Here is a 13,082-nt window from a genome sequence, read left to right on the forward strand (position 1 = left end):
TTTCCATAGAAATTTCACCTGCTATAAGAGACGGTGCAAGTGTCTGTAGCCACTATGTAACCATGGTAATTTGCTTAGAGATGTTAGCATTCTCCCTTTGAAAATTAGGTGTAAACTACTTATACTTGCAGAGTTTCATTGAGGTAAACAATTTAAACATTACCCTCTGTGTGTTCTTTGCAACATTTGACATCTCAAAGTGGGGTTTTTTTCCCCAGGGAATTGAGGGGGGAGGATCTACAACTAATTTTAACATAATTAAAATTCTTGGATGCAGGAATCTTCACTTAACAAGTGAGACCTCTGCTTCCTGTTTTCCGATTACCCATTCAGCTCCCCATATAAAATTACTTCTCCGTTTTCTCATTTCATAATTCTATCTACTTAGAGGTTTATACATAGCAAAAAGGAAGTTTAGTGAAATACTCCCGAGGCTTGGTCCCTACCTCTCTATACACTGAGAGGTTCAAAAACTTAAAGACAGAAGTTTCAGGAGAAGCAGAGAGAGGGGGAGGATTTCTGGCCTTTGTTAAGCTACTAATCTTAAAACCCGTTCTTGGCAATAATGTATATGAGCTGCAACCTATAAAAGGTACAACAGCTTACATGGACAGCAAGAATTTTTAATTCTGTCTTTGGCTTGTGAGCCATCAGATTCATTAGAAGCACCAATTCAGTTTGACTCGTCCACACACACACACACAAAAAAAATGGAAGTTCTTATTAGGTGAGGGGGTGGGGGAGTCATTCCCACCAAAGCAGCAGCATGTGTTAGCGGATTCTTTTCATTTGGTACCAAAAAGGCCTCATTTGTATCTCACAAGCGATCAAATCTATGCTTAAAAAGAAGTGTCAACAGGCAGACGACCAGTCCAGAGAAGGACCACTAAAATGTCATGGTTCGCTCAGAGCCAGCAAGTTGGGGGTACAACAGAACTAATATTCATGTTGATACTAAGTTAATCAAATACAGTGTCAAACACCAAATCGAATCAAAAGAGCCCTGCGCAGACACCTGACTTGTTCTCAGATCAGAAAGCAATAGAAATGTAGGACAGATAAATACAGGGACTTGCCCTTTTTGAAGGATAGTTTACTGAACAAGCTTGTCATCTCAGCTGCGTAATGCACTTTTCACAGTACATCGGAGACGTTGCCTTGGTGTCTTTAAGGACCAAGGTTAAAAAGCCAGCTAAGTTGCTTCAGTTTGCTCTTCCAATCCCTCAGTTGGAATTGTTTCTTTTTCAAGAAGCTCATAAATTAAAGAATAGGGATGAATAATCTGGTTTTTCTTTTTAGTTGAGCACTAGCAGAAAGCCCCACATACGCTTCTTTAACAGTCCTTTTGTTAGATACAAACAGGCAAAAAAAAAAAAGAAAAAAAGAATCGGCTAATTTGCTACTGTTTCAGAATTTCTGTCTTTGTTTTAGGTACACAGATTGCAATGAAAAAAGAAAAGTGAAGGTAGCAGTTGTGAAAGCAAGATTCAAGCATGGCTCCAAGGTCATTTCCAAGGTCAGAATGAGGCGTCCTTGTCAAAGATTTTCTGTACAGCTTCGAAAACCTGAAATAAAAAAAAAAAATAAAGGTAATGCTACTGTAAACTAAATTCCCTGTTTTAAAATTTGTTAATCAGAATATCAGCTCGATGAGTTATAGTGGTGTACCAAGGGCAGGGCAGTGAGGGCGGTCTACCCTGGATGCAAAGCATAACGGGCTGCTTCTTTGCACTTCCCTCCCCCCCCCAGTGGTAAACCTCCATCCCTTCCCCACACAGCACCCTGCAATCTTTGGGCTGCAGGCAGCATTAACAAAACACAACATAAGAATTGGCGCTGCTGGGTCAGACCAGTGGTCCATCGTGCCCAGCAGTCCGCTCACGCGGCGGCCCTTAGATCAAAGACCAGTGCCCTATTTGAGTCTAGCCTTACCTACGTACGTTCTGGTTCAGCAGGAACTTGTCTAACCTTGTCTTGAATCCCTGGAGGGTGCATCTCCTATAACAGCCTCTGGAATAGCGTTCCAGATTTCTACCACTCTCTGGGTGAAGAACTTCCTTACATTTGTATGGAATCTATCCTCTTTTAACTTTAGAGAGTGCCCTCTCATTCTCTCCATCTTGGAGAGGGTGAACAATCTCTCTCTACTAAGTCTTTTCCCTTCATCTTCTGCAATGTTTTGATCATGTCCCCCCTTCTCAGTCTCCTCTTTTCAAGGGAGAAGAGGCCCAGTTTCTTTAGCTTCTCACTGTACGGCAACTCCTCCAGCTCCTTAACCATTTTTGTCGCTCTTCTCTGGACCCTTTCGAGTAGTACTATGTCCTTTTTCATGTACAGCGACCAGTGTTGGGCACAGTATTCCAGGTGGGGGCACACATGGCCCGTTACAGCTGCATGATAACCTTCTCCAATCTGTTTATGATCCACCTTCGTAATCATTCCTAGCATTCTGTTTGCCCTTTTCACCGCCGCCGCACATTGCGCGGACGGCCTCATTGACTTGTCTACAAGTATTCCCAAGTCTCTTTCCGGGGGGGGGAGGGGGCCTCCGAGTACCATCCTGTATTTATGGCCCAGAAGCTTTCCCTCTGCTGCAATGTCCTGCCTCTGCAGGGACAGAAAACTGAAGCAGAAGGAAAGATTCTGGAACCACCGAAGGCAGCGTGTTTAGAAGGCTGATACTGCCAGCGGCCCTCATACATAGGGTGATTACAGATCCTATAGGGAAGTTTGAGATGGCCTCTAACTTTAGAGGGTAAGCTGATGGTATTTGTAATATCTATAGTTTCAAGTTTATTTATTCATTTGATGAATCGCCTATTAAAATTGCTAGGCGATGTACAAAATCCAAGTAGAGAACAATACAAAGAAACTAACATTTTAACAATATAATTACATAACATACAGACATGAAGCAGGAGGGAAAAAATTAAAAGTTACAATCTTAAATTTGGTAGGCCCCCAATGTATTCTCAAAGCTGTTTTACACCTTACTGTTGAAACACTTGCACCGTTTTGGGGATATTTGCATCATTTAAGAGGGGATTTTAATGAAGTTGCTGTCATCATTTCTAGTAGAGAGGTTCCCATGTTTGTGTTCATCCTTGGACTTGGTGGAAGTGTGATGCCCTTTACACCCTTTACACATCTGTCTCAATCACTCTACCTTGTCCAGGATTGATCATTTCAGGAGGTTGTTTCTACACTTATCGGCCCTGCTGGAGATTTCTAATCATGCCTGGGTATCCACATCCATACGGCATGTCATTAAATTGGTTCATGCACCTCACTAGATTACAGTAATTTCATAAGAACATAAGAATTTCCATACTGGGACAGACTGAAGGTCCATCCAGCCCAGTATCCTATTTCCAACAGTGGCCAACCCAGGTCCCAAGTACCTGCCAGAAACCCAGAGAGTAGCAACATTCCAGAGCTGAGACTGTGATGTCATAATGCCTCATTCCACCAATAGCCTAAGAGCCAACCTCAGCAGTGATGTCACAATGGCTTGATTGTCCTATACTTGCCTCACATAAGAACATAAGAATTTCCATACTGGGACAGACTGAAGGTCCATCCAGCCCAGTATCCTGTTTCCAACAGTGGCCAACCCAGGTCCCAAGTACCTGGCAGAAACTCAAATAGTAGCAACATTCCAGAGCTGAGATTGTGATGTCATAATGCCTCAATCCACCAATGCCTAAGAGCCAACCTCATCAGTGATGTCACAATGGCTTGATTGTCCTATACTTGGCTCATATAAGAACATAAGAATTGCTGTACTAGGACAGAGCGAAGGGCCAACAAGCCCAGTATCCTGTTTCTAGCAGTGGCCAACCCAGGTCCCAAGTATCTAGCTAGATCCCAAGTAGTAAAACAGATTCTATGCTGCTTATCCTAGGAGTAAACAGTGGATTTCCCCAAGCCATCTCAATAATAGCCTAAGGACTTCTCTTTTAGGAAATTATCCAAACCTTTTTTTAAACCCCACTAACTGATTTCACCATGTTCTCAGACAATGAATTCCAGAGTTTAATTACACATTGTGTAATGAAATATTTTCTCCGGTTTGTTTTAATACTACTTAGTAGCTTCATCACATGTCCCATAGTCCTAATTTTTTGGAAAGAGTGAACAAGTGATTCACATCCACCTTTTCCACTCCACTCTTATTTTATAGACTTCTATCATATTACCCCTCCCTTTTTAACTCTCTAAATAGAATAATTATAAGATGAATAACTGGAAATATTGGAAAGATCATATTTTATTTCTGAAGTCCTTCAAGGGGAAATAATTGCTTATTCTACTTTTCAGAAAAAAAAAAAAAAATCAGACAGTTTATGAGAACAAGTGACCAAACTAAGATAAATGTATGGGAAGCATCATACTTTGACTCTTAAAATACAACTTTCAATCTCAGTAAGCCTTGAATGAATTGATCCAGCAAAATACAGTAAATCCATTAATTATTATAAGTACTGGTTGTATAAGTTTGCCAATGAGAACGGCAGCTTATTGGCCCAATTAGTGAGAAGTAGTATGGTCCTAGTAGGACAGCAACCATGAGGAATCACTCCAAGTTTAACACATAGGGCTCCTTTTACAAAGGTGCGTTTTTGGTCTTGGAGAATAAAAACTACAAGGGCAGCATCTATGAGACAGACTTGGTTTTTTTTGTTGCACAGAACTTTATGGACCCCAGTTCGTTTACAGAAGTTGGATAGTTCAAGGTCCAATAGATGTTGGCATTGTGGTTTAGAAGCTGGGACATTAGATCATTTGATATTTTTCTGTCCCTATATAAATGCCTTTTGGAAGTTAATTTGGCCTCAAATTAATTCATTGTTAGAAAATCATGTTGGCCTTTCATATGATACTGTACCATTTGGTACATCAATGAGATTTAAAAGCCAAATTTCAGCGAATAATAATAAACTTCTATTAATATTAACAGGGGTTGCCATTCAGCAGATTACAGGAAATTGGAAAGATTATACTAAACTAAATTATACTTTCTGGTGGAATTCAGTATGCCATATTTATAAAATGGAAAGGGTGCTTGCTATGCAACAAGGTAATTATAATAAGTTGAAAAAATTTGGGGGCCATTGATTATTTATTCTAATGATCAGACATCTTAAACACCTCAGTATTGGTTAAGATAAAAGGGGGGTGGGAATATGAATGACAATAATTGATAATTGTTAATTATTAATATATGGGTGGGAGGAATGGGATTGTTTTATATTTATATATTTGGAGGATTACAAATAAGATTGTCAAGTGATTAATTAATATATTTCTGAGTGATTATTGTACACTTGTAATTTCTGAAAATGAATAAAGATTAAAAAAAAAAACCAAAAAAAAAACAAAGGTGCGTTAGGGCCTTAATGCGCGGAATAGTGCGCGCTAAAATGACACACGCGCTAGCCGCTACCGCCTCCTTTTCAGCAGGTGGTAGTTTTTCGGCTAGCGCGCGCTAATCTGGTGCATACGCTAAAAACACTAGCGTAGCTTTGTCAAAGGAGCCCATAGTGATAGTGGCATAAACTCCATTCTATCATCTTTCTGCTCTAGTCTTGATGCTACTCCAACAGTTCCTATTTTGGACAGTGGCGTCTCTCTTGCCAGTTTAGATTTACCTCAGTTGGCTGTTGGGGATAAGGAGGAAGTAGAACAGGTGATCCAGGAAGGCTCCTGGGTATAAGTTGTTCAAATCAGAAATTGCTCCCACTTTGACCGTGGTGTTTTAACACACTACAGTAGAATCTCAGTTAACTGGCCCTCTCACCAGGGCAGGATTAATTTGTCGAGGGCCCCTAGGCACACAAATCCACTGGACCCCCTGCCCCACTCCACTCCACCCCGCCTCCTGCCCTGCCCCCATTTTTTTTAACCATTTTAAAATTCAAAACAACAACAAAGATTACCATACCAATGCACAGTTTTTCTTCTATGCAACCTCCAAACATCTCTGGACAAATCTCCCTTTCCTTCTTAGAGGACAGGATCTTCAGCTGGCAGAGCTTTGGGAAGCCCACCAATTTAATTTTGCATATGGGTATGAGGCATGGGGCATGGCGAGAAGAAAATTTAGTGCCTGTCATTTTATTGGACTAATACATCTCTCAATTAGCTTTCAGAGGTTAAAACCTCTTTCTTCAGGTCAGTAAACTATACTGCTGTTACAGGATCCCTGTCCTGACCTGAGGAAAGGAGTTATGGTCTCTGAATTAGTAAAGAATGTATTAAAATTAGTCCAATAAACAGGATCACCTTATTTCCATTTTCTATTAATAAACGATTATCAACACAGCTACAATAATACTTTAACCTAAAGCAAAAATAAAGGAAAAAAAAAGGAATTTTCTTCTACCTTTTGTTTGGTTTCTGCTTTATTTATTTAAAAATTTATATACCATATATTATCTATACAGTTTCCATAGTAACAAGCATAAAATGAAATGAAACAAGCATACATAATTCATCATTCTCTTACTTCCACCCAGTGTCCACTCTCTCTCTCTTCCATATGGCATCTTTCCTAATTCTATTTCCCTTCAATAAAATGTCTATCCTGTGCCCCTTCTCTCCTTTATACATGATTCATCTCAGCTTCACCCCCCTCCCTTTTCTGCCTCAACTCCCTCCCCTATACTCTTCTCCTTTCCTTCCCATAGTCTGGCATCTCTACCTCCTTTCCTTTCCTCCCCCCCCCCATGCCCTAGCATCTCTCTCTTGAGGCTCTCCCTTTCCCTCCATGTTCTAGCATCTCCTTTCCTTTCCCTCTGATCTGGCATCTGTCTCCTTAGTTTCCCTTCCCTCCCCCCATGCGCTGGCTCTCTGCTCTCTTTCTCTTCCATCTCTCCCTCCATTATCTGGCTTCTCCTCTCCTTCCTTTCTCTACTGCCCTTTTTCCTTTCCTCTGGTCTGGCATCTATCCCTCCCCCTCCATGGTCTGGTATTTCCTTTCCTTCTTTCCTTTCAATCTCTCCCATAGTCTTGGCATCTCTCTCTACCCTCTTCTCCCTTCAGGTTTTGAACCTATCTCCCTTCAGTTTCTCAGAATGCCCCCTTGTATTTGCTGTCCCCTTTAGTCTGAAGAATCTGTCCCTATTCACCCTCTCCATGCCCCTCATGATCTTGAAGGTCTCTATCATATCTCCCCTGAGCCTCCTTTTCTCCAGAGAGAAGAGCCCCAGCCTTTCCAGCCTCTCGGCGTATGAGCAGTGTTCCAGCCCTCTTACCATTCTCGTTGCTCTCCTTGAGAGAGTCCAAAGGAGAGCAACGAGAATGGTAAGAGGGCTGGAACACTGCTCATACGCCGAGAGGCTGGAAAGGCTGGGGCTCTTCTCTCTGGAGAAAAGGAGGCTCAGGGGAGATATGATAGAGACCTTCAAGATCATGAGGGGCATGGAGAGGGTGAATAGGGACAGATTCTTCAGACTAAAGGGGACAGCAAATACAAGGGGGCATTCTGAGAAACTGAAGGGAGATAGGTTCAAAACAAATGCAAGGAAGTTTTTTTTCACCCAGAGGGTCGTGAACACTTGGAATGCACTACCAGAGGAAGTGATCAAAAAGAGTACGGTCCAAGGATTCAAACAGGGATTGGACAGATTCCTGACGGATAAAGGGATCGTGGGATACTGAGGGAGGAGCTGGGATGTAACACAAGTATAGAATGTTAACCAGGTAATGAGTATAAACCAACCAGGTCGTGCATGTGCAAAACTGGAGGGCTAGGACTTCGATAGGAAGGCAGGACTTAAACGAGATACCAAGGTGGCAAGGCAGCCCCTTCTAGTGATTCAGACAGGTCGTGACCTGTTTGGGCCGCCGCGGGAGCGGACTGCTGGGCAGGATGGACCTATGGTCTGACCGGCAGAGGCACTGCTTATGTTCTTATGTTCCCTGGTCTTCCTCCTTCCTCCTTCCCTCTCTCTCCCTAATTGAGTACAGCAGCATTTCTCTTCCCCTCTCCTTCACATACTCGTCGGTAGCACAGCCTTCACAACTCACTGCTCTTGCTGGCTTCAGGCTTTCTTCACTGCCAGATCCCACTTGCTTCCTGTTTCCGCAAAGGAAGGACCCGGCAGAGAGGAAGGCCCAATGCCAACAGAGCAGTGAATTGTGAATATTGCTACTATCAGAAGCTGTCGCTAGGGGAGCAAATGGGCTGCTCCTAACATGTCCACCTGCCAGCCCTGAAGCTCGAGGAGCGCTCGGCGAGCTGCCCATGGTAAGGAGCCCTTTTGGTCCCATCTCTCTTCCCCTCACAAATTCTTTTCTTCCTCCTGGACCCCCCCAACTGCCTGGTGAGGTGATGTAAGCTTTCCTCCCTTTGACTACCTCACTGCCCTCTCTCCCGCCACTGTCACAGCTGTAAGTGAATTGAATTCATGTTGTGAATTCACTGTGCGTGCCAACTTCCCTTCTCCTCTGAAACAGAAGTTACATCATGAGGGGGAGGGAGAAGGGAAGCCAGTACGCAGAGCCTTGCAGCATGGATTCAATTTGCTTACAGGCGGCGGGAGAGAGGGAGTCAAAGGGAGGGAAGCTTACATCACTTCACCACGCAGTGGGGGGTCCCCTGTAGTTGTGGAGCCCAGGGCAGCAGCGCTGTTTGTTCCGCCCTAACGCTGGCCCGGGAAGGGGAAAAGATTTCCGGACAGTGGGGCCCAGAGCAGCTGCCCTGTTTGCCTTCCCCCAACGCCGGTGGACCCCCCTGATGTTTTTGGGCCCAAGGCACATGCCTACCCTTTAATCCAGCCCTCATCCAACTAACAAATAAAAAAAATCGCCAATGAAAAAGTGTCCCCGAAGCACCAGTGGCAGCGGTCCTGAGCTGCAAACCCTCCTCTTTCCCTCCAGCTCCAAAAACTAGAAGCACAGCAGTACTGAACTGCGAACCTCACCTCCCTCCCGACCTGAAGCATGAACGTGGCAGTATCCTGAGCTGCAAATCCTCCCCCCCCCCCCCTCCCGCAAGCTCTGAAACAGCAGAAGCAGGCAGTGGTCTTGAGTTGTGAACCCCCTCACGCCCTCCTTCCCTTACCTGAAGCACTGCTGGTCAACAAGAGGCAGCCTCAAAACAGGCTGCTCACAGCCAGCCCCGGCAAGGCCTTTCTTCTGATGCATCAAAGGAAAGGCCCTGCCAGGGCTGGCCATGAGCAGCCTATTTTAAGGCTGCCTCCTGTTGACTAGCTGTGCTTCAGGTAAAGAGAGGGTATGGTGTGGGGGGAGGTTGTTTTACACCAGCAGCGGGAGAGAGTAGGCATCCCTCCTGCTGATCTTTGATTTGGGGGTCTTTTTTTTTTTTTTTTTGCGGGTGTATTCTGCGCATGTGCCAATCATTTACCAGCGACTCATCCCATGCAAATTTAGCGACACTCAGTTGGAATTATTTACTGGAGAGCTGCATGGGAATAAAGCCAATGGGAATCCCACAGAGTTCTCCCATAGGGTGCGGCTACTGTGGGGATGGACATACTTCTTGTGGGGCTGCCGCTGGTATGTATCTGCCTCCAGGCTGGCTCCAAAACATCCAAATAACACCACCTCCCATTATCACTGCAATGACTAGGCTAAGCAATTTGAGAGGGGATATAAAAAAGATGAAATATTTATATTCAGTTGCCATCGAAAGCTCATGGTGTCAGATTCTAACCCTGGTTCTGATTAAGCTGGAAGAATGAAATATACCCCCCCCCCAAAAAAAAAAAACTAAACCATCAGGGAAAGCATGCAGAGCATATTTATTTATTTATTTATTTAAAAAATTTATACACCACTTACCAAACTAAGTAGTCCTTTTACTAAGGTGTGGTAGCCAATTTAATGCACGCTAATGCGTGCTAACGCGTCTATAGGATATAATGGACACGTTCCCACGCGTTAGCATGTGCTAATTTTTAGCGCGCCTTAGTAAAAGGACCCCAAAAGTATAGAAAAAGGAATTCTCTCTAACCCATCTACATGTACCAATATGTATACATTTTAAAGCAGTTCTGAGAGGCTATTTTTGTGGGTGGAAGCAATTTCTCGGATCATAGGGAAGTTGTAGGGAATAGTTTTCGGGTAGTGGAGCAGTTTTAAGGGGCTGTGTTTAGGGATAGAGTAGATTGGGGGGGGTAGTTTGAGGACTGGTGGTACAATTGCAGAGAAATTGCTTTTGTAAGATTACAGGGGTGGGACAATAACCAAGTCGTTAGGGCAGTTAAAGGTGGTTGTGTGGCGGGACGAAAGACACTTCCCCCTCTGTATTTGCGGTTTTAAAACATAAAAGTCATTTTAATTTTTGGGGCTATTTTAAGCCCTGTAAGCCCCCCCTTAAGCCTTACCTGGTGGTCTAGCGGGTTTTTGGGGCAGGAGCGATCTTCCCACGCTCCTGCCCTGTGCAGATCGCTCACAGGAAATGGCTCGAGAGACTATGAGAGCTCAAAGCAGCCATTTCCTGTGAACGTTTTGCATGGGGCAGGAGCGTGGGAAGATTGCTCCTGCCCCGAAAACCAGCTAGACCAGCAGGTAAGGCTTAAGGGGGGGCTTTCAGGGCTTAAAATAGCCAGGAAAGCAGGGATTAGGGGCAGAACAGGCCCAAATATTATTTGCAGTTTTTTAATATTCACGGGCTGGCTCTGACCCTAACCCCGCGAATATGGAGAGGGAACTGTACTATTTTTTGCTGCTGTACAATTTGGGTAAAGGCGAGGCAGACATTATTGAGCATTTTCTGCATGATTTTTCCAACTGCCAGTGGGTTGGAAAGAATTTTAAAAAACAAACCACACAGCAGTAGCTGACAAGCTTTATTGCTCTTTAAAAGATGAAAGGTCTTACTTGATCAACAGATCTAGATGCATCAACACGTCTGACTTTATTCATCTTCTGATATTGTTCGATTATGGGCTTAGTCGACTGCTGATAGGTCTGAATTCTAGAAGAGAGAAACAAAGATATTAGCTTTGACAGTTGTGCAAAAAGCAGAACTGTATAATACAAAATTAAAGACGTGAAGAGGCAACACACACGGACATAAAGGGGTCCATTTATTAAGCTGCACTGGGTACCAACGCATGCCTAAAGCAGCTTAAAAGGGCAACTGCCACATCTTTATATTAACCTTGGAACACAGGGCAAGGAGACCAAAATAGTGAAATGCCTTCCAGGATCCTCAGCTACCAGGAGTTCCAGGCAAATACTGACTATAATTAAGGAAGAAACTAAGGATTCTAACACCGATATTTCTATCCATTTGGGAACAAATGACCTGGCCAACAACTCCATACTTGCAGCGCAGAAAGCTTTCCAGGAACTTGGTGAGGGCGTGAAACCTTTTGTAAAGACTGTAGCTTTTTCAGAAGAACTGCCCGCACATGGAAAGGGAGAGGAAAGAGTAAAAACAGAGGACTTCAATAGGTGAGTCAAAGCCTGGTGTCATCAAGAAGGTTTTAGGTACATAGGTGGATGGGGAAATACATGGAAAGGCAAGAGACTATATTGTAATGATGGGTTACATCTTACTATAGCAGGAAAAAGAATCCTTGCTGAGAAATTTTAATAATATGTTTCTAGGTATTTAAACTAGAAGGTGAGGTGGCATATGTATGAAATACAATTATGGAGGCCACCCCCCCCCCCGCAAAAAAAAACAAGATGTAATGGTATACAGATAGCAACATAAACAATATTAGCAACTCCCTTCTTAGCAATGTAGCAGGAAGTGAAACTAAACATAAACCTATACGAAAAACAAGTTTACCACTGAAAGATAGCTGGAAAACAATGACCACAAATGCTCACAGTCTAAGCAACAAAGTCCATTATCTGCAAACCCTGATGTTAAAGGCAGACTTGGATATGTTGCTATTACAGAAACATGGTTCAGTGACTCCCATGGATGGGATGCAAACATACCGGGATATAATCTTTTTAGGAAGGACAGAGATGGTTAAAAAAGTGGAGGAATAGCTCTCTATGTAAAGATCGATATCCAAGCAACTGAAATGCTTGGATTACCTGGGGAGAGAAAGAAGCGATATGGATCGCTCTGAAAAGAGATGATGAAACTTCTATCTACATGGGTGTATTCTACAGACCTCAGACTCAATTGCAGCAAAATGATAAAGATTCGATTACAGATATCTAAAAGTTCAGAAAGAAAGAGGAGGTGCTGCTGTTGGGTGACTTCAACTTGCCGGATGCGGACTGGAAAGTTCCATCTGCGGAATCGGAAAGAAATAGGGAGATGTTCTTATTCAGGTCTTTATCTACCATCATTTTACAATATTACCAAATATTTATTTTGGAGGATGTGTGTCTGGGGCAGAATGGGTGTTCCTGCGCTAACCAGTTAGCAAATGGATACCACGTGGCCCATGGTAATTTTTTTATGGCTATGTGCTAATTCCAACATTATCAAAAGGCTTTTAAATACAACAACTTTTTTTTACGGCTGCAGTAAAAATGGCTGCTGTGCATGAGAAAACCAGCATAAGAGCAAGCTAAGTCTGCATTTTACTGCAGAATAGCAAGAACTCTGCCAGACTGGGAATCAAAATGGCAGATGACGTTTAATATGAGCAAATTCAAAGTGATGCATGTGGGAAAAAGGAACCCGATCTATAGCTACATGATATAGTGCTTTATATTAAGTCAAGGCCTAGGCCAGGGGTGTCAAAGTCCTTCCTCGAGGGCCACAATCCAGTCAGATTTTTAGGATTTCCACCAATGAATATGCATGAGATCTATTTGCATGCACTGCTTTCATTGTATGCTAATAGATCTCATGCATATTCATTGGGGAAATACTGAAAACTCAACTGGATTGCGGCCCTCGAGGAGGGACTTTGACACCCCTGGCCTAGGATAAGGATCTAGGCATCATCACTGAGGGTAAGCTGAATCCCACAGCTCAGTTTGCAGCAGCTAAGAAAGCAAATAGATTGTTAGGAATGATCAGGATACCTTTGTTTCATTCCATGGTGCGGTTGCACCTCAAATACTGTGTGCAATTCTGGTTGCCATATCTCAATAAAAGATATTGCGGAATTAGAAAAGGTAGAGAGAAGGAC

General features: G+C 43.3%; 1 protein-coding gene across 1 annotated transcript in view; it reads right to left on the minus strand.

Moving 5' to 3' along the window:
* Positions 1 to 213: 213 nt before the first annotated feature.
* Positions 214 to 13,082, minus strand: part of CMPK1 (cytidine/uridine monophosphate kinase 1) — a 42,269-nt gene continuing 29,400 nt past the window's right edge. Inside the window, exons 5-6 of the mRNA XM_033916279.1 lie at positions 10,849 to 10,945; positions 214 to 1,565 (exon numbers count right to left, since the gene is read on the minus strand). Of these exons, the coding sequence (XP_033772170.1) occupies positions 1,518 to 1,565; positions 10,849 to 10,945 (145 nt within the window). The 3' untranslated portion in view covers positions 214 to 1,517. The remainder of the gene's footprint in view (positions 1,566 to 10,848; positions 10,946 to 13,082) is intronic.

Source organism: Geotrypetes seraphini, chromosome 12 (assembly GCF_902459505.1).
Source record: "Geotrypetes seraphini chromosome 12, aGeoSer1.1, whole genome shotgun sequence".
NCBI classification, from domain to species: domain Eukaryota; kingdom Metazoa; phylum Chordata; class Amphibia; order Gymnophiona; family Dermophiidae; genus Geotrypetes; species Geotrypetes seraphini.